Source organism: Sebastes umbrosus, chromosome 18, assembly GCF_015220745.1.
Source record: "Sebastes umbrosus isolate fSebUmb1 chromosome 18, fSebUmb1.pri, whole genome shotgun sequence".
In the NCBI taxonomy this organism is placed as follows: domain Eukaryota; kingdom Metazoa; phylum Chordata; class Actinopteri; order Perciformes; family Sebastidae; genus Sebastes; species Sebastes umbrosus.
This window is the reverse complement of record NC_051286.1, coordinates 25956362-25975722: the sequence shown is the minus strand read 5'-3', so window position 1 is coordinate 25975722 and position 19361 is coordinate 25956362. Positions and strand designations below refer to the sequence as shown.

Here is a 19361-nt window from a genome sequence, read left to right as displayed (position 1 = left end):
GCAGGACAGACACTTATTTAAAAATCTGGCTTTTATCCAATGGCTGTGAAGACAGCAGGGAAGGCTGTCATCACGGCGCTGTCAATCTGCAGTTTAACATTTCACCGTCTTTGCTACGCTACGTCCAACAGAGAAAATTGCGAGTGACCGCAAAGTCACAAGCTCTGCAGATTTAGGTGGAATATGAAACAAAAGGAAAAGCAGCTGCAATGAAAACTGGGAAACTACTTACAAGTATTTATAAGCCGGTGGAAGGCAATTCTCAGAGTTTTCTGTGTGAAATTTGCCAGTTATTTTTCAATTTCACACACGGTGGAAATACGACATGAAGCGACACAGTTCACGTGAGTCTCACAAGAAACGGGCGGCTCAAAAAGAGTCGTGCCGATCAATGGATGCATTCGGGCAAAGCATAAAGATGTTACAAGATAAGGGGCAGAATAGAAATGTTTATTATTCAAGTTAGATAGACATTATATCAAAATTGTAGACTACCTCTCAGCCTTGGTAACTTGTCCCACACAAACATACTCTTTGTTACACATTTGGTCACAATGACACACACAGAGACAGACCTGCTAAATGTCAGACGCACCGGTGCGACAAATGAAAATGTTTAGTTGCGCTGACTGACAGATTTTTGGTCGCACTCCGCAGCCCTGAATGAGACATAATCGGGGCAAAGATTTCTATATCGCCTGCAAACTGTCTGTGCCGTTGAGCTTTCTGAAAATGCTCAAGCTTTGTTTTTTTCTTCTTCTTCTTCTTTTTTGGCACCCTTTAGCAAAGAGAAAATATAGTTCTCAGTGTGTGTGAGAGAGAAAGAACGGGAGTAGTTGGGGGGATGGGGCACCACACATAAGCAAGTGTGTGTGATTTCTGTGAGAAGCTGAGTGATATGTGAAAAGGGAGGAAGTGACACTTCTCGAGCTCTCTGAGGAAAGACGGAGGTGACAGGCGGGAGAGGCGGAGAGAGAAGCTTCCAGGTTCCATGAACACGTTTAAAGCATACAACCCTCCCGATTTTTCCCGGGAGACTTCCCGTTTTTCATTGCACTCTCCCGGTTTCCACCCTGGGTCAGAATTCTCCCGTATTTCCGCAGATTTATGAAAAATTTTCACACCTTTTTTAACCGTTTTTCTGGCGCCGTACAGCGAGATTTGGCCAAGTGGTGGAAGAAGAAGGCACAGGAGGAACTTCCCTCTCTCTGGCAAGGAAACTACAAATAACAATCGGAATCGGAAATACTTTATTGCTCCGGGGGGGGGGGGGGGGTACGTAGTGATGTTACGTGCTGTGCCGAGGCTTCGAGGCCTGTGTCGAGTAATTACCTCCGCCAGGGCCGAAGGCCTGTGAGGTTATGTTTTCACTGGTGTTGGTTTGTTGGTTTGTTTGTCTGTTAGCAGGATTACTCCAAAAGTCTGCAATTGATTTGAATGAAATTTTTGGAGGGGTGGGGGTGTGGCACAACAAACAATCCATTCGATTTTGGAGGCGATCCAGATCATGATCCAGCTTCGGGAATTTTTTTTAATAACTCCGCTCAGCCTGTGCATTAACACCACAGGCTTTAAGACATGTGAAGTGTAACTGATGGATGGAGGTGGAGGGATGGGCGGGGGGCACACCTGTAGAATCTGCGTTTTTTTCACAATAAACTCTGTGAAATTACAGTCGAGTTCGGCCAAAGCACACTTGATGATTGTTGGAAAGAGTAACGACGACGGTTTAGGTGGGTTTTATTTTGTTTCTGTCCAGTTTGAATGAAGTGTTTTACGATGCTCCGCCACGTACAGCTGATCTCAACATAAACAAAAATACATGTGGATGATGGCGCAAGCTGAACGGAGAGGGGACGGGGGACGGGGGTGGGGGGGTAATCGTACTCGGGCAGCTTGGCGGAGGTCTGCGTTCTCTGAGTGCCATTCTAGTTCAGGAAGTTTTCTGTGAAGCGCGTATCGAGGCTTGTATCATTTTAGAAAAATTATTTCATTGAAGACGCCCGAAGCCAAAATACAGTTGAGAATTTATTATTCCTGAATAAAAACGAATAATGTCTCCCATCTATCATTTTCCTTTAGCTATACAAGAACATTCACTGTCCTGTGCCCTGTTAAACCACTGCCACATATCTGAAATATACTGTATCTGCCTGTTTTACGAACCCTTTTGCGAACCAATTTGCTGGAGAGCTTCAGTGCTTCATGCAGCTTCATCTCGCCATCACTACTAACAAACACAAGAAACCGACCAACACCAGGCCCATGACTATAGGGCTCTAGCACTTCCTGAGTTTTCAGGCCCACGCCGCACTCTCGAGAGGAGCTCCATGCCTCTCTGTCTTTATACCGGAAGCCCCCTCCTACGATACAAACCACAGTTATTTGAAATCAATCAACCAACATTGTCAAGTTATTGTCCAAATATGTGCAGTATCCCAACTTGAGAGAGATTGAAACATCCACTCTGAGATTTTGTAACTGGAATCCACTCAATGACAAAACAGCTTTTCCTTTTTTTCCCTCCTTTATTTTGTAGGTTGAGTTGAAAGTTCAGTTCATTTAAGAATTATTATTTGCCATAAGGTGAAATAGCCTTTGAAATAGAAAAAATACAGAAAATATTACAAAATAAGTGTAAATAAGAACAAATAAATGTTTTGATACTTTGCAAAAATCATTAATCCTTATTTAATTTAATACGCACAATCACGTTAAATTCACAGTATTTATATAGCACTTAAACCTGCTTTATAATATAAAAGACATGAAAATCTCACTTTTTACAATATGGGACCTTTAAAAGTCACCAAACTCAAATTTTGGTTTTGAAATCCTCCCTACTTTTGTGTTCTCATGGTTGGCAACTCTGATTTAAAGGGGCACTCCACTGAAGACAAATGTCAAAGTATAATGCATAATATCATATAAAGGAGTATAAGTCAAAAAAAATCTGATACAATTGCGTTACAAACAGTGTTGCATGTGGATGTTTACAAGGCAGGAAAAATCTGATGAAAGATGCTATAGAGTTGCATTATGGGAATTGGAGGATTAAGTGTTTTTGGAGCTTGACACATACTAGGGACTAAAGAGGGATCTACATTTTGTAATGTGTATCTTAAAACAATACTGACATGCCTGTATGTACATAAAAAGAGCTACTGGTTGCTGTAATTGTTCCTCCTGTTCATACTGGCCACAAAGCGATCGCTTCCTATAATGCAAATTAAAGGAGAACTACATACATGTTCACAATTCATACATGTTATTCCTATGGTCTAAGGCAGTCCAAAAAATATAAGTAAACATGAACAACTCTCTCCCAAATCCCAAAACTAGTGTTAAAACTCAAACTTGTGATGTCATAGTGTCATTGTCTAAGGAGCAGCTCTAGACTTTATACCCTATGACATCACAAGTTTGAGACCTACTTCTCTGGTTTCTGGCTGTGAGAGAGAGAAGCTTATGTTCACAAATATTGATTGAACTTTTCTAGGCCATGAAAATAATATATTGGATTTTTTTTTATTTAGGTGGTGTTCTCCTTTAATGTAGGTGATGGAGGACAAAATCCACAGTCCTCATTCTGTGCAAAACTAACCTGCCTGTAACTCCACTATAGGGGAATATAATTAAAGCAGGACATGACCTTATCATGTACGACACATCTGTCTGTTGTTCCATGACTAAAAAATCAGAACCCATGGGGTAGGTGTCTACTGCAGGACTCCTGTTAATGCTGTGTGTCAAATATTTATATGTCAACCTCTGCTGCTTTGATTTCACCATCTAAATCCATCCATTATCTGTAAACGCTTATCCCATTCGGGGTCGCGTGGGGGCTTGAGCCGATCCCAGCTGACATTGGGCGAAGACCCTGGACGGGTCGCCAGACTATCACAGGGCTGATACATAGAGACAGACAACCATGTACACCTACTGGACATTTAGAGTCTACAATTAACCTGACCTTTGGACTGTGGGAGGAAACCTGAGAAAACATGCAAACTCCACACAGAAGGGCCCCAAACCAGGTTTTGAACCTGCGATCCTCTTGCTGTGAGGTGACAGTGCTAACCACTGCACCACCTTGCAGCCCCATCTAAAACTAAATAAAACAAAATGAAATAAAAAAATGTAACCTAAAAAACTAGTATATATTAAGGCTGTCAATCGATTAAAATATTTAATCACGATTAATCACAAATTTATAACACATTGTTTATCTGTTCAAAATGTACCTTAAAGTGAGATTTGTCAAGTACTTAAAGTGGCAGTAGGCAGTATATTTTTGGCATCATTAGGCAAAAATTCCATAATAACCTTTCAGCATATTGTAATTCAAGTGTTCTGAGAGATAACTAGACTTCTGCTCCTCCTCATGGCTCTGTTTTCAGGCTTTAAAAAATCTAGCCCGTGACGGGAGACTTTGACCAATCACAGGTCATTTCGAGAGTGTTCCTATTGGCTGTGCTCCGGTCATGTGACCAGAACTTGGTGTTCCTTCACCAGATTTCACAATGGCGGCGGCATCACAAACATTCTCATTTTACAGCTAAACAGTCCACTATAAGATGATTCTGAGAACATCTGAGAAGAGAAATAGGCATTACAGTAACATAATGCTTGATCTTGTCAAGCACAATATTATTAGTGTGTATGTGCTGCAGAAATGGCACCTTTGCCTTTTTATATAAATCCATTTTGGCCATCAGAGCTTTTATGTACGGAAGCCCAGAGTAGCCAGACTTGCTCTTGAGATGAGATTGATGCAAGTTAGGGTTGGGTGATATGACGGTATATACCGTACGACAATAGAAATGTGTCCACCGGCATTACAGTAACATAATATTGATTCATATTTGATCAGTGCTGCCTAGTTTAACCGTTTGGTTGGAGTTCGCGAGTGATTGACAGCCAGCTCTCATAGACGGCAGCTGGAGAGCAGACCACAGATCAGCTCTGACTGCTTGTTTACCTCCGGTCTTTGAAATCTCACAGATGCCGTTAGGAGCACCGGAGGACAGAGAGGCACATGATTTTTTTCAGGTTACCTGTTTCATGTACTACTGTCGCGATATAGCAACCGTTTTATAAAAATAACTTTTTTTAATCATATTTGCTCCAATCTCGCCTACTTCAGCTTTAACTTTGACAGCCCTAGTGCATAAACATCAGCATATAGAGTCAGGGCATTTCTTACACAGAGAATGGGACAATCGTTTTATTCGTAGCCAGATCAAAGATCACGGATCAGAACAGTGTGAAATGCACCCTCAAAGTCAGAAACATCCCCGGGTGCTTTCATAAAAAATGCAACATTTCACTCAATGAAAAATCAAACTGAATCAAAACTGTATTGGTTTCTGGTTTTCATTGAGAAATAATCCTGAAGTGATGCCGCCTACAAAGTAGTGCATAACTTCTTTTGGCCATAAATGCAGCTTTTTGTAGTTCTCTTACTTCCTGGCTTCCTTTCATTCATTCATTCATTCATTCATTCATTGCCAGGCATGCAACCAATATCTACTGTATCTAACCCACTTTGGCCAAAAGACTATATTTAGTATGATAAGGAAAAATGCCACATTTGTTCTGATTGGTCAAAAGTGTTGAAATTGGTATGGACAAACTTTAAGCAAGTATCTAACAGTACAACTTTGAAAATTTTAGATCACATAATAAAATCAGACTTTAATTAATAGTCAAAGTCAGGATTTTTGAAAAATTAGGAAAAACACTAGATATAATATGATAAGAAAACCTCACTCCTCAGCCAAACGGTTTGACCGATTTTGAAAATGTCTTCACATTTGTGTTTGAAGCTGAAGTAGGCGAGATTGGAGTAAATATGATTAAAACAATTTTAATTTCTACAAAACGGTCGCTATATCGTGACAGTAGTACATGAAACAGGTAACCTGAAAAAAGTCATGTGTCCTCCAGTGTCCTCTGATGCTCCTAACGGCATCTGCAAGATTTCCCAGACCGGAGGAAAACAAGCAGTAAGAGCTGACCTGAGGTCTGCTGTCCAGCTGCTGTCTATGAGAGCTATAAATTCTTAATTACGGGTTCTAATGCAGTTTCTGGAGACTGATCTGAGGATCGTATTGACTGCTTTTTATTGCCATTTACCCCAACGCACCCTCGGGCGAGCCAATTATTGACACACATGTAGCTAACCCCCATCAGCCAATTCCCGTGCCTCATCTGTTCTCCCATCCTCCGATCACATCCCATCTCCTGCAGCATTTAAACTGTCACAGACCTCCTTCTGCATATCAGCTGTTTTCCTGCTGTCTCGCCGCTGCCGCTCTCACCTCCAATTGTATGATTTATTAAAGAGAATGGGGGGTTGGGGTGGTGTAAAACAAGCGTTGACCTTAGCTTGACATTGCCATGCAGCATGCAACATCAAACTACCAATAACTTAATTCAGTCGAGCACTCAATTTCACTGTCCTCTCGTGAATGTAACAAGAAGCTTGATCTTGTCAAGCACAATATTATTAGTGTGTATGTGCTGCAGAAATGGCACACCTTTGCCTTTTTATATAAATCCATTTTGGCCATCAGAGCTTTTATGTACGGAAGCCCAGAGCAGCCAGACTTGCTCTTGAGATGAGATTGATGCAAGTTAGGGTTGGGTGATATGACAGTATATACCGTACGACAATAGAAATGTGTCCACAGATAGAGATTTGGCAATACCGTTTCCACCGTTGTAGCAAATCTGGTGTTATTTCGTAATTTGCGCGAGATTGCAAACAGTAACGTGTTTTGTTTTGTCAGCTTTTTTAAATGAAACATGAGGAAATCTTGCATCTTTTTTTCTTTTGGTATACTCTAAAATACACATTTGTGATTTTTATATTGCACTGCCTGAAGTCAGGCTGGTATTTATTTGCACCTGTTAACCTTAAAACCTGTAACAATGAAATTGTTGTTCTTAGGAACCTTAAACAGTCTTTTGTTTGAGAGTCTTTTGTTTTTAACTCAAGTGTTGTCTCATGTGAGGAAGTTGTTTTTGTTGTACGGAAGTTCCAAATAAAGGAAGAAAATGATCCAATGTGATGAGGTATGATATGGTTATTTAAAAATAGTTCTTAATTGAATTTACATAATAATTACTGCATTGTGATCTACACCGTTACTGTGATATAAAATTACTAGTGCTGTCAAAGTTAACGCGATAATAACGCGTCAACGCAAATTTTTTCACGCCATTAATTTCTTTAACGCATTAACGTAACTTGGGATTTTTAGGTTGTAGGGCTGCATTTACTGCAGTAAGAGGCATTCATTTAAATCCAGTGACAGATGAGACTTCAGTCTCTCTCTGTTTGAACAAACTATGAAGTGTAGTGGTAGCAAATCATCTGATGTCAAAATCATGTCGGAAAAGAGATGAGGAGTTTTGTTTTGAAACAAAACTTTGAACTGAGCCATGGTGATGTTGAAAAAGCTGACTTTTCAAAATGAATCGGATCACTTTTAGTTTTAAAGCTAGAGTGAAGATACTGGCCTCATATGAAACTAAAAAACCTAAGGAATCCATCGGTACCAACCATGTCATACTAGCTTGTCACGAAGGAGGTTAAATAATACTCCAAACTCGTGCTAAATTTTGACAAGAGAAAACTAGGCCATTTTCAAATGGGTCCATTGACCTCCTACATCAAGATATGTGAATGAAAATGGGTTCTATGGATATGGATTCTATGTATCTTACAGAATGAGACCCGTAACTTTAGCATACTATTGTGTCTGACGGTATACTATATATACTACAATTTGGCTTTTGAATCTGTGAATTGAATCTAACCAGCCATTGGATGGCAATTTTACCCTTTATCCTCCAAAAATGTCCGACTTGCTGTCGGTGACGCCACATTCCCATTCCCTACACACTACTGAAAACATAGTTGTGAGTATTAGATTCTGTTTCTGACAAATGTAATGTTCAACCATGGCCATTCTTGGCTTCTGTATTCAACTATAACACACGTTAATCTATAACATTTGGGCAGTTGGAAAACAGAAGTCCGTATTTGTATGACCCGTAGACGAAGCCTAACTGTCAGTAAGGGAAAACTCCAATATTTGGGCCATATTGGCTATCAGCAGATAATCATATGTCAGCGTTGCACTTCACCTAGCAATCAACAAGCTCTAATTAACCATTGGACATTAGCACGGTGATGTGGTAGCTGGTGGTATGGATGCAGGATGAAACCACAGTACAAGAGCTCGCAGTCTCCTTAGAATGCAGCTTATTTGAACTTCGATATCCCATTTCTATATTAGGTATCGTTCTCCTTATTTGTTCATGAAGCCCCATTTACTGGATCTTTTTTGATCATATTGTCTGTTTTTTTTTGTTTTTTTAATACCTGACAGTTTAAAAAGATTACACAGCTGAAAATACAGCAGACAGAGCAAAACAAAGACTATATATTTTAAGCATTTTTCTCCTGGGAACAGAGCTAAAGTTCAGCTCAGCAAAAAGTAGGACTTTTTTTTTTTTTTTACGAAAGACTGTGTCTGTATAACAAGCACAGAAATAAACCCCTGGTTGTGACATCAAAGCGCAGGATGAGGCGTAAGAAAGTCAGCGCAAATGAATTAGCCCAGACAGCTCGTCAAACAGGCCGACGGAGAGAGAGAAGGATTCGGGAAACGTAGAGAGTACAGAGTGCCTGATTGTAGAGTGAGGAGAGCTGGAGAGAGGAAGGAGGTCACGTCAACCTTCAACAACTGAGAAACTGGAATTCACGATGTAGAGGAGTTAATGACAACGCGAGTGTGCCTGAGTATATGCATGCATACTGTAGATAATTGATTGCTATTTAAAAAAGGCCATTTAAGGCCCTGATACACCAAGCTGACGGCCAGCCGTCGGAGAGTTTGGGGTCATCGGTGAGAGTCTGTCTGCCTTGTTTTTTTGGTGTGTCCCGCACCGTCGACTCTAGTCTGCCCGTGTCTGACAGACCGGACACACCGGGAATGTCTGGAGCACGTGGCGGCTGCGTGACGTGGTGGCTGCGTCGGTCCCTTCTTTCTACAGAGAGTTTGCCTTTTAATGGCCATTTAATTTCATAATAAATGTGATTTATATTTATTTTAGACAGAGAAAGGTTAAGAAACGTGTGGTAATTTGTAAATAATAGTAATAATCCACAATTAAAACTCTGTACTATATTCATTCATGGAGCTCTCCAAGTCACTGCATGTTCTAGAACACTGCACATATTTCAGAATAAAGGCCTCGTGTTAACAAATGAAGGAATTCTGTCCACAGAAAAAACGCTTGAGGGCTTTTATTTTGAAATGAAAGCAGGAAGTGTTAATTTAAAAATAAGTCTTTACTTTTTTTTCATCTCCGTAACATAATCTACAGATAGACATTGAAACTGTAATAATCTTGTTGGTATGATGACAATATACAGTCAATAGATCACTTTCACTGTCTGTTACATATTCTACAGATGTCTAGACATCGAAATTGTAGTAATGTAGCTGATATGATGTTAATATACAGTCAATAGATCACCTTCACTGTCTGTTGTTGCTGTGAAACGCGCGGCACGCGTCAAAAATAGGCGAGACTTCTATTCTCTAGAAGAGACGTAGCTGAGACGCGCGTCTCTCGTTGGCAGTGTGGCTGCTTTAACCTGTTAACACGGACACCGAAATATAAAAACAACAGGTAATGCAGCCACCACACATTCCTGACGTTCCTGGTGTGTCCGGGCTGTTAGGCTTTTCGGCCGATTCAGCAGAATTGGCAGCGGAGCCCGTCGGTGAAAGAAATCACTCTGATTGGCTGTTCAGCTTAAGCGAATCAGTGCACGGTTGGCAAAACCTGGAATGAAGCCAAGTAGTGAGTGAGAGTGGTGGGAAAATGGTCATGTACGTAACATAACAACGTCTTGTATATCCGCAGTCCTCTGCCTTCCAGTTTCCCCTTTTTTGATTGACAAACTCAGACTACCGCGACCTGCTGGAGAGTAATTTCCTCTCACGCAGACGCAGAACGTCCGTGCTAACTGTGCCGTTGGCTGTCGTTTTTGCGGTGTGCTCAAATGCAATTTTTCGGCCAAGACAAAGTCGACGTGAAGCGACGCAACAGCAATAGAAACCACTACCGGGTGCTCTATTTATATTTTTTAGGTGAACTAATCCTTTAACAATCAGAAGGCCCGGATGACAATGTGAAAAATACAGAGGCACAGTTTTTTTTTTATTAATTAATTAAAAAAGAGATACTGCTGCATAGATGTATTTTATCCATATTATCCTGCTAATGAAGAGATAAATACACCGATGAAAAGCTGAAGATCTTGCCGTTCTAAAGGTCTAAAGGTTGTCATTCTATCATGAAGTCAAGGGGGTGAAGTTTGACCCTGAATTGACCATGCCCCTTTTACTTTACTGTTGTTGTTTTTTTTTTCGTTTTTCTCAGGTTAAAAGCTTTTAAAAAGCGTCAAAAATCGTCAAGATCCATAAAATCAGTTTTCTGTAACAATTTGGAATATTTAGCGCCCATTTGGTGGCCATTTTGAAAAATGTCCACCACAGCCCTCGGGGGCCAAATTTGCAGCCCCCCGATATCTACATCTATTCATAACATATAAACCTACATCTGTGCCTAATTTGTTACTTTTATCGCATAATGCACAATTGTTGCCACTGTGCCACTATATGGTATGAATGTATTTAATACTGAATATAGTAAACTATAGACTCTACTAATTGGCTGTGTATTCTCGCCGTCATGAGACAGTGAAGTGACTCATTCTAACTGCGTGGTTCTCCAGCGCTAAAAAAACTAACGTCTATTTTCCCTTTATAATAAACGTCATGCTGATCATTTCTGTATGAGGATAAATTGTGTAGCTTACAGTAATAAACCTTTTTATTACAGAGTGAAAAATATGCTTAAAAATATGCTTACTACCATTTTCAAATGGTAGTAAGCATATGCTTAATCAGTGTTACGATTATGAGGGGTCCTTGGAAAATTGTCTCCCTTTTAAGGGGTCCCTGGCCCCAAAATGTTTGACAACCCCTGAACAAACTAACCGATCAATGCAGTGATAGACCAACAACTTCCGAGTTCTGAGAGGTTAAATTACTTTTTTTGTCAAAGGAGTCTGGTGGCTTTGAAGAGAGCGATACAACGGCTTCAGTTTAAGTCTGGAAAGGGCTGTTTGATAAAAGGTAAAGCGGTAAAAATATTTTAAATATAGTGTACACATTTTTTGGGTGTCTAAAATATGTTTTGCTGCTGCCCTCGTCCATAGCAGAACATTGCTTAGTACTCCAAGCTGGAGGCGTGCCGACCGCCACTAATACAATGGATGTGGACAAGTATGGATAAGTACCTCATACAACAACAAAAACAATCCAATCTATACCTTTCAGAGGTCAAATTATCTCAACCCATTAAATGGAACACAATTCAAAATCCCCAAATTCGAAGATGAATGTTTTTCCAACCCATTCTCACTCCCAACTCGTCAAACACCGCCGACTGGGCAGTGTGGTACTCTTTAGCGCCAGCTTGTGACGAACCGGGCTTTCAACTAACTCCAAAGTAAACCCACCCGTGGCGTTATTTGATGGTCAAAGCAAGTGACGTAGTAATTAATAGCGTGATAGTCCGCTAATGGTGGGAGGGGTGTTGGATGGGTCAAACGACAATAACTTCCTGTGAAAAGGGAAGTTTATTTTGAAAGGACACTATGCATGTAACGAGCGTATCTTGACACGCAGTCCCTGGTCCGTCCACAAAAGTAACGCAAGAGGGGTACCCCGTTCGCCGGTCTCCGTTGCCGAGGGGCGCTGACCAAGCGGCGGTATTTGATGATGAGTTGGGAGTGAAAATGTGTTGTTTTCATTGGATAGCAATGATATGTAGAGGCAATCTTATTTTCATTCTTTATCACTCTTTTGAGAGAGTGCTTTCAAATGGAATAAACAGGCATACTGGGACAAAAAAAGTGACTCACAACCCATATTTGACTCCCACTTGTCATCCAAAACAAGAAAAACACTACGTATTCTTTCACCTGAATATTAGGAGGCAAACCGGCTGTAGCAGCAGGACGATGAATGGCCTCAGTACTCCACTCAGACACCGGTGCTGCTCCGATAGCTCACACCGCTGTCAATGGAAGTTACAACCCGCCATGCTGGAGACCAGGGCTTGTGATACATTAAATATGTGCCTGTCAGTTTGAGCCTATATGTATGTGGCAGATAGGGAAGAAGCAGCGTACAGTGGCGCGGAACACAATCTAGTTCTCTATAAGTTAGTTGTTATAGTGTGTGTTCTTATGTCGATTGGGCCTCATGCAGCAATGTTATCTTAAATGTATCTTATATTTTCCTCTTAATTTTCTGTTCAAAGAAAAAATAAGAGACTTCAGATGCACCAAAAGTTCTTTACCATCCAAATCTGCTCTGGTATGCTGAACGATGAATCCCACTTGATCATAAATTGGAGGCGTGTTTATGAGCATAGGTAACGCCCCCTAAACGCTATAAATAGGAGTGCAAATACTCTGGCACATACCCAAGAACTGTAGAGGAGCCAGCAAAAAAATGCCGTAACAAGAAGAAGAATTAGTGAAATTGAGGTACTGTTAATTAAACTTAAACAAAGTAAATGTGATTTTTCCCAGAGCGTCAGTACTGGCGTTCCAGGAAAATCAAAAAGCATCAAAGAGCAGTATGTTAGACATTCAGAGGTTGAACGCACGCAGTATCATCTGAAGGTTTTATAGTCTTAATTGGGATCAATGGGCCAATAGTATTTCTTTAACCCATAGACTTACATAGACTCTTTTAGTTTTTTTTAGGGGGGTACAAGGGGTCTTTAGGGGGAGATAGCAGGTCAACAGTAGATGTCACATAGAAGTGGTTTAATTAATTTGAGACGCATCAGCACTGTGTGTCAAGTGGTTCTAGTCATGAATCAGAAATAAATATGAATGAATGAATTAGAATACATTGTGACAGTGTATCACGGCTTAGAACATAATGATAGAAGTATATGATGGTCATTCCCATGCTCTATTATGTCTCATAAGTTGTTGCAGCAATTTTGGGGTTGATACCATTTTTTTCATAGATTTGGTGCCAAATTAAACAATTTTTTTACCACTCAAAATTGATAGAAATTATCAATAATCCCTCCATAATACCACATTAAGAGACCAACACCTTGAGGAACACCATAGAAAAAGCCATGCTGTGATTTGGTATCAAAAACGTTTGACATTTGGAGATTTCTGCAAGAACTGCATTTTTCGGCGTTTAGATGGCGAGAACTTCTGTTCTAGAAACTGCTCAGGAACCCCCTTATCGTCAATCTAGCTGAGAAAGCCATCCATCCTCTGAATGCTCTAGGTCTCTAGTTTATGGCTGTAAAGTTTCATGAGGCTGTGATTATCCTAGAGGTCACCACAAGGTCATTTTATACAGTGAGGTCAAGTTTTAAAATTAATGAAATAGTTACTATGGGGACTAACATCATCACACATTAATACAGTTGGACTCATTGGATCCACAAGAGTATCAGCTTTACAGTGATACCCAATTTATGTAATTCAAAGACTGTTTAGGGACCCCAGTATGCAGAAATATTCAAACACATTATTTTTAGAATAGGCAAAACATTTACTGCATTCAAAAAATGGAATGGTTTTTACCCTAGACTACATCTTATCATCATAAAGTGGGCATGTCTGTAAAGGGGAGACTCGTGGGTACCATAGAACTCATTTTTATTGACATATCTGGACGTCAGAGGCCAGTTTTTCCTCGACAAAGTTTAGCCTAACTTTGGAGCGCAAGCTAACATGACATAGTTGGTACCTTCAAGGTAATCACTTTAAATATATAATAATCCAAATTTGATTATATGATATTCATGCCTTTTTTTTATCTTCCTCAAATTTTAAAACTATGTTTCTTTGCACTTGACAAACTATTTTGAGACAGTGAAAACAAGATGTTTTTTTTCTTATCTTGGTAAGAGGACTCTCGACCACTTGTAAAATGTTCTCTTACCTAAGAGAAAAGCAAAAATCCGAAAACATGAATGAATCCCAGGAATCAACGGGTACTAACGGAATAACAAACAAAAATATGAGGAAATTTGTTCTTACAATGCTCCCTGCATGAGGCCCGTGGTGTGTCAAGTCTGTATGGTACTGTGAACGTGCCTCAAGACAATAGAGACTGACTAAAAAATAGAGCGGTCATAGTTAAAGCTTCAGTAGGCAGTATATTTTTGGCATCATTGGGCAAAATTCCATAATAACCTATCAGCATATTGTAATTCAAGTGTTCTGAGAGAAAACTAGACTTCTCCTCCTCATGGCTCTGTTTTCAGGCTTTAGAACATCTAGTCCGTGACGGGAGACTTTGATCAATCACAGGTCATTTCATTGAGAGAGAGCGTTCCTATTGGCTGTGCTCCGGTCATGTTACCAGAACTTGGCATTCCTTCACCAAATTTCACAATGGCGGCAGCAGCGTCACAAACGTTCTCATTTTACAGCTAAACCAGCACTACAAGATGATTCTGAAAATTTGAGGAGAGAAATAGGCATTAACGTAATATAATATTGATTCATATTTGATCAGCGCTGCCTAGTTTGACCGTTTGGTCGGAGTTCGCGAGTGATTGACAGCCGGCTCTCATAGACGGCAGCTGGACAGCAGACCTCAGATCAGCTCTTACTGCTTGTTTACCTCCAGTCTGTGAAATCTTGCAGATGCCGTTAGGAGGACACAGAGGAACATGATTTTTTTCAGGTTACCTGTTTCATGCACTACTGTCAGGATATAGCGACCGTTTTATAAAAATAACTTTTTTAATCATATTTGCTCCAATCTCGCCTACTGATGCTTTAACATGATAATAACATGTTAACACAAATTTGTTTTAACACAACTAATTTATTTAACGCATTAACACATCATATAAAACTAGAACACGTAAGGAATCCATTGGTACCAACTATGTCGTACTAGCTTGTCATGAAGGAGGTTAAATAACGCTCCAAATATATGCTAAATTTTGGCGAGGAAAAACTGTCATGGCCATTTTCAAAGGGGTCCCTTGACCTCTGACCTCCAGATCAGTGAATGTAAATGGGTTCTATGGGTACCCACGAGTCTCCCCTTTACAGACATGCCCACTTTATGATAATCACATGCAGTTTGGGGCAAGTCATAGTCAAGTCATCACACTGACACACTGACAGCTGTTGTTGCCTGTTGGGCTGCAGTTTGCCATGTTATGATTTGAGCATATTGTTTTATGCTAAATGCAGTACCTGTGAGGGTTTCTAGACAATATCTGTCATTGTTTAGTGTTGTTAATTGATTTCCAATAATAAATATATACATACATTTGCATAAAGCAGCATATTTGTCCACTCCCATGTTGATAAGAGTATTAAATACTTGACAAATCTCTCTTTAAGGTACATTTTGAACAGATAAAAAAGGAGTGATTAATTTGCGATTAATCGCGATTAACTATGGACAATCATGTGATTAATTGTGATTAAATAATTGAATTAATTGACAGCCCCAGTTTTTATACTACCTCAGTTGCTTTGACCGTCTAATAATGACGCGGATGGGTTTATTTTACTCGCAGGGTTTAGTCTTACTTGGTTTACTGACATTACTTATGACCTATCAGACGTTGTCAGGGATAGAACCCTAAAGTCCTGGACTTCTCACATCCCACCAACATGTCTCAGAATATTTTAAAGTGAGTTAAAGTAGTTGTCTGTTGGGCTGCAGTTTGCCATGTTATGATTTAAGCATATTCTTTTTATGCTAAATGCAGTACCTGTGAGGGTTTCTGGACAAAATCTGTCATTGTTTTGTGTTGTTAATTGATTTCCAATAATAAATATATACATGCATTTGCATAAATAAAGCATATTTGCCCACTCCCATGTTGATAAGAGTATTAAATACTTTGACAAATCTCCCTTTGAGGTACATTTTGAACAGATAAAACTATGGACAATCATGGGATTAAATATGTTAATCGTTCGACAGCTCTAACCAATAGTATTTATTTAATAATCCATTCATTATAATTCAATATTCAATCCGTATGTAACACTAAAAATCTTCTTACATATGAATCATGCACATGTGCAACAGATTTTCAGTGCACACCTGCTCAGACACACAGCAACCGGGCTCCATCTGCAGAGCACATCTGCACTTGTGGGGCCTACAACAGTATATACCCAATGTGCACCTGCACGTCTGCTACTACATGCAGCATCTTGATATACAGTTTCCTTATGTACTGCTGCTGCTGCTGCTATAACAGAGTGATGGATATACAGTCCAATCTCAATGAGAAATACACCTGGGAGTCTTATTAGCTGCTGCAGCCATGTCATGCTGCATGTGCAGCTGGGGAAGAGAGGGAGACACTGCATCAAAAAAAAAGAAAAAGACAGGATATCCCTGTTAGGTGTGTGTGTGAGTATGTGTGTAAGAGCAGAGATGGGCTACATGCAGCCAATCAATTCACCTGCACCAACAAGGGAGGGTGCAAACTGCTAAAAGCCCTGCTTGTCTGTGTGTTATGGAGAGGGTTCCCCTTTAGCCGGCTGATCTATGTGGCATTCTGCAGTAAATACAAGCGTTCATTCAGAAAATTATGGCAAGCTGAGAGCCAGCCTGCTGCTGATGCTGATGCTGATGATGCTGATGCTGCTGCACTGTCACCAAGGCTCTGATGGAGATGGAGATTTTTTTGTATTTGGGGGGGCGGTGGGGGTTGTACATACATACAGGCCCCAGCTGTGACACGCATGCATAAACCCTCACCTTCAACGTAGTGTTCGGGTAGCTCACGGGCACCTTGTGGAAGCTGCTGTTGGACAGCACCGCCTGCCTGATGTCCTCGAAGATGGTGACGATATCATCCAGCAGGCACCGCTTGTCCCGGTGGCTGAGCACGCAGAGGTGCGCGAACGTGTAATTGAAGCCCTTGTAATTGACGTGCAGATCCAGCACCCGCTTGTGGACCTGCAGGACCTGGTCCGCCAGCTCCAGGATGTTGCCCCCAGACTTGGCGAGCAGGATGAGCCTGCCGTATCTGCCCGGCGTGTGCAGATCGGAGTAGAGCTTGTGCTTGGACTGGTCGATGGGGAACAGGCTGTTGGCCAGACTCCGCTCGATCTTGGCCAGGCTGTGCGTCGGGGCCACCAGCACCTCCAGGTCCGTCTCCGGCTTGAAGCGGCTGAGCACGGTGGAGCCGAAGATGATGGTGAGGACGGCGGGCACGGTGAGGAAGAAGACGGGGTGCCTGCTAACGAATAAGCCCAGCCAGTAGAACGAAGCCTTCAGCCCTCTGTGGAGCACTTGCCGCAGCATCCTCCACAAAATCCTCCAGCTCGCTGATGCCCCGTCTCCTCCGATGAAGCACATGTGACATCAGACCCCCCCCCAGGCTTTAGTCCAATTCGTTAAAGAGAATTACACCACACACGTTCACACACACGCACACGCGCACAGTCGCACACACATACACGCGCACACGCGCGCCACAACACCTGGAAAAAAGCAGCAGCACTGCAGCAATCCAGCAATCCGCGAGGCAAGACGGACGGACGGACGCAGACAGGCGGACGAGTGAGAACACATGCACATCCAGTCGATCGAGAGAGACCGGGTCCTGCGCGCCACCGTGAGATCTCAAGCCATTCCGCCTCTCTCCATGGTGATGGTGGAGGAGGAAGAAGAAGAAGAAGAAGCCGCCGCTAGAGTTGTGTCTCCTTCGCTTCGTGCCGCACCGGGCTGGAGCTGGAGCAGGAGCTGCAGTAGCAGCGACGAGCCGCGGCGGTGGAGAGGTGCGTGCGGCGGTGGAGAGGTGCGTGCGTGCCTCTCCGTCTGTCTGCGCGACCCACACCAGCGGTGGCGCCTGATTTATGGACTTAACTGTAACCATGTGGCGGGGTTGGATGGAGAGGGGGGGGGGGGGGGCTGGAGGATGGAGAGGGTGGGGGGGAGGGGGGAGCTGGAGGATGGGGATGGGTGGTGTGTGTGTGTGTGTGTGTGTGTGTGTGTGTGTGTGGGGGGGGGGGGGGGGGGGGGGGGGGGGGGGTGATGATGGTGGTTATTTTAGGAAACAGTGGATGGAGGCAACAGGCGACATGAAAGTTGTAAAAGATGTTGCTGTTGCTGGTGGTGCTGGTGGTGCTGCTGCTGCTGCTGGTGGTGGTGGAGGGATGAGTCAGTGTTGGCTTCATGAATGGGGAAAACCCACCTTGTGTTGTGCTTCATGCTGAGTGGCTCATACATACATACAGGCACAGACAGGCAGCGGTGGTGTGACAGGACCAGGCCATTTTTTTCTTTTAAATGCTTTTCTTTTTTTTTTACGAAGGAGTATAAGGGCCACATTGAGGGGATAAAAAATAAATAAATATATATATATATATATATCTGGGATTTCGAGAATAAAGTCATAATATTGCAAAAATAAAGTCATAAGTTTACGCCAAAAAAGTCATATTATGGGAATAAAATCAGAAGATTCCAAGAAAAAAAGTTGTAATATTTTAAGATTAAAGTCATAAGTTTAAGAGAAAAAAAATCGTGATATTATGAGAATAAGGTCAGAAAAACAGTCAAATTATGAAAATAAAGTCACAAGTTTCCGAGAAAAAAAGTTTTAATACTATGAGAATAAAGTCAGAAGTTTACTTGAAAAAAGTCGTATAAGAATAAAGTCATAAGTTTACGACAAAAAAAAATGTATTATGGGAATAAAGTCATAAGTTTAAAAGAAAAAAGTTGTATTATGAGAAAAAAGTCATGTTTAAGAGAAAAAAGTTTTAATATTATGAGAATAAAGTCATGAGTTTACGAGAAAAAAAAGTAGTAATATTATGAGAATAAAGTCAGAAAAAAGTCATATTATAAGAATAAAGTCATAAGTTTGCAATAAAAAAGTCGTAATATGAGCATAAAGTCATACGTTTTTGAGAAAAAAGTCATAATATTATGAGAATAAAGTCAGAAGTTTTCAAGAAAAAAGTAAATTTTATGAGAATAAAGTCATAAGTTTATGAGAAAAAGTCGTAATATGAGAATAAATTAATAACTTTCAGAGAAAAAAAGTCGTAGAATTCTGAGAATAAAGTCAGAAGTTTACGGGGAAAAAAAGTTGTATTATGAGAACTCATCATCAATGAACATCATGCTGAATTGAAGAAGACTTGAAACTAGTGATTGAGACCATACACTCATGTTTACAATGTTTAATGAGGTAATAAATCAAATGAGAAGTAGGCTCAT

At 41.0% G+C, this 19361-nt stretch overlaps 1 protein-coding gene across 1 annotated transcript in view; it reads right to left on the bottom strand.

The window, feature by feature from the left end:
- The window catches only part of ptchd4 (patched domain containing 4), a 68625-nt gene extending 50631 nt beyond the window's left edge, over positions 1–17994 (bottom strand). The window contains exon 1 of the mRNA XM_037751481.1: positions 16887–17994. Coding sequence (XP_037607409.1) covers positions 16887–17489 — 603 coding nt within the window. The 5' untranslated portion in view covers positions 17490–17994. The remainder of the gene's footprint in view (positions 1–16886) is intronic.
- Positions 17995–19361: the final 1367 nt, after the last annotated feature.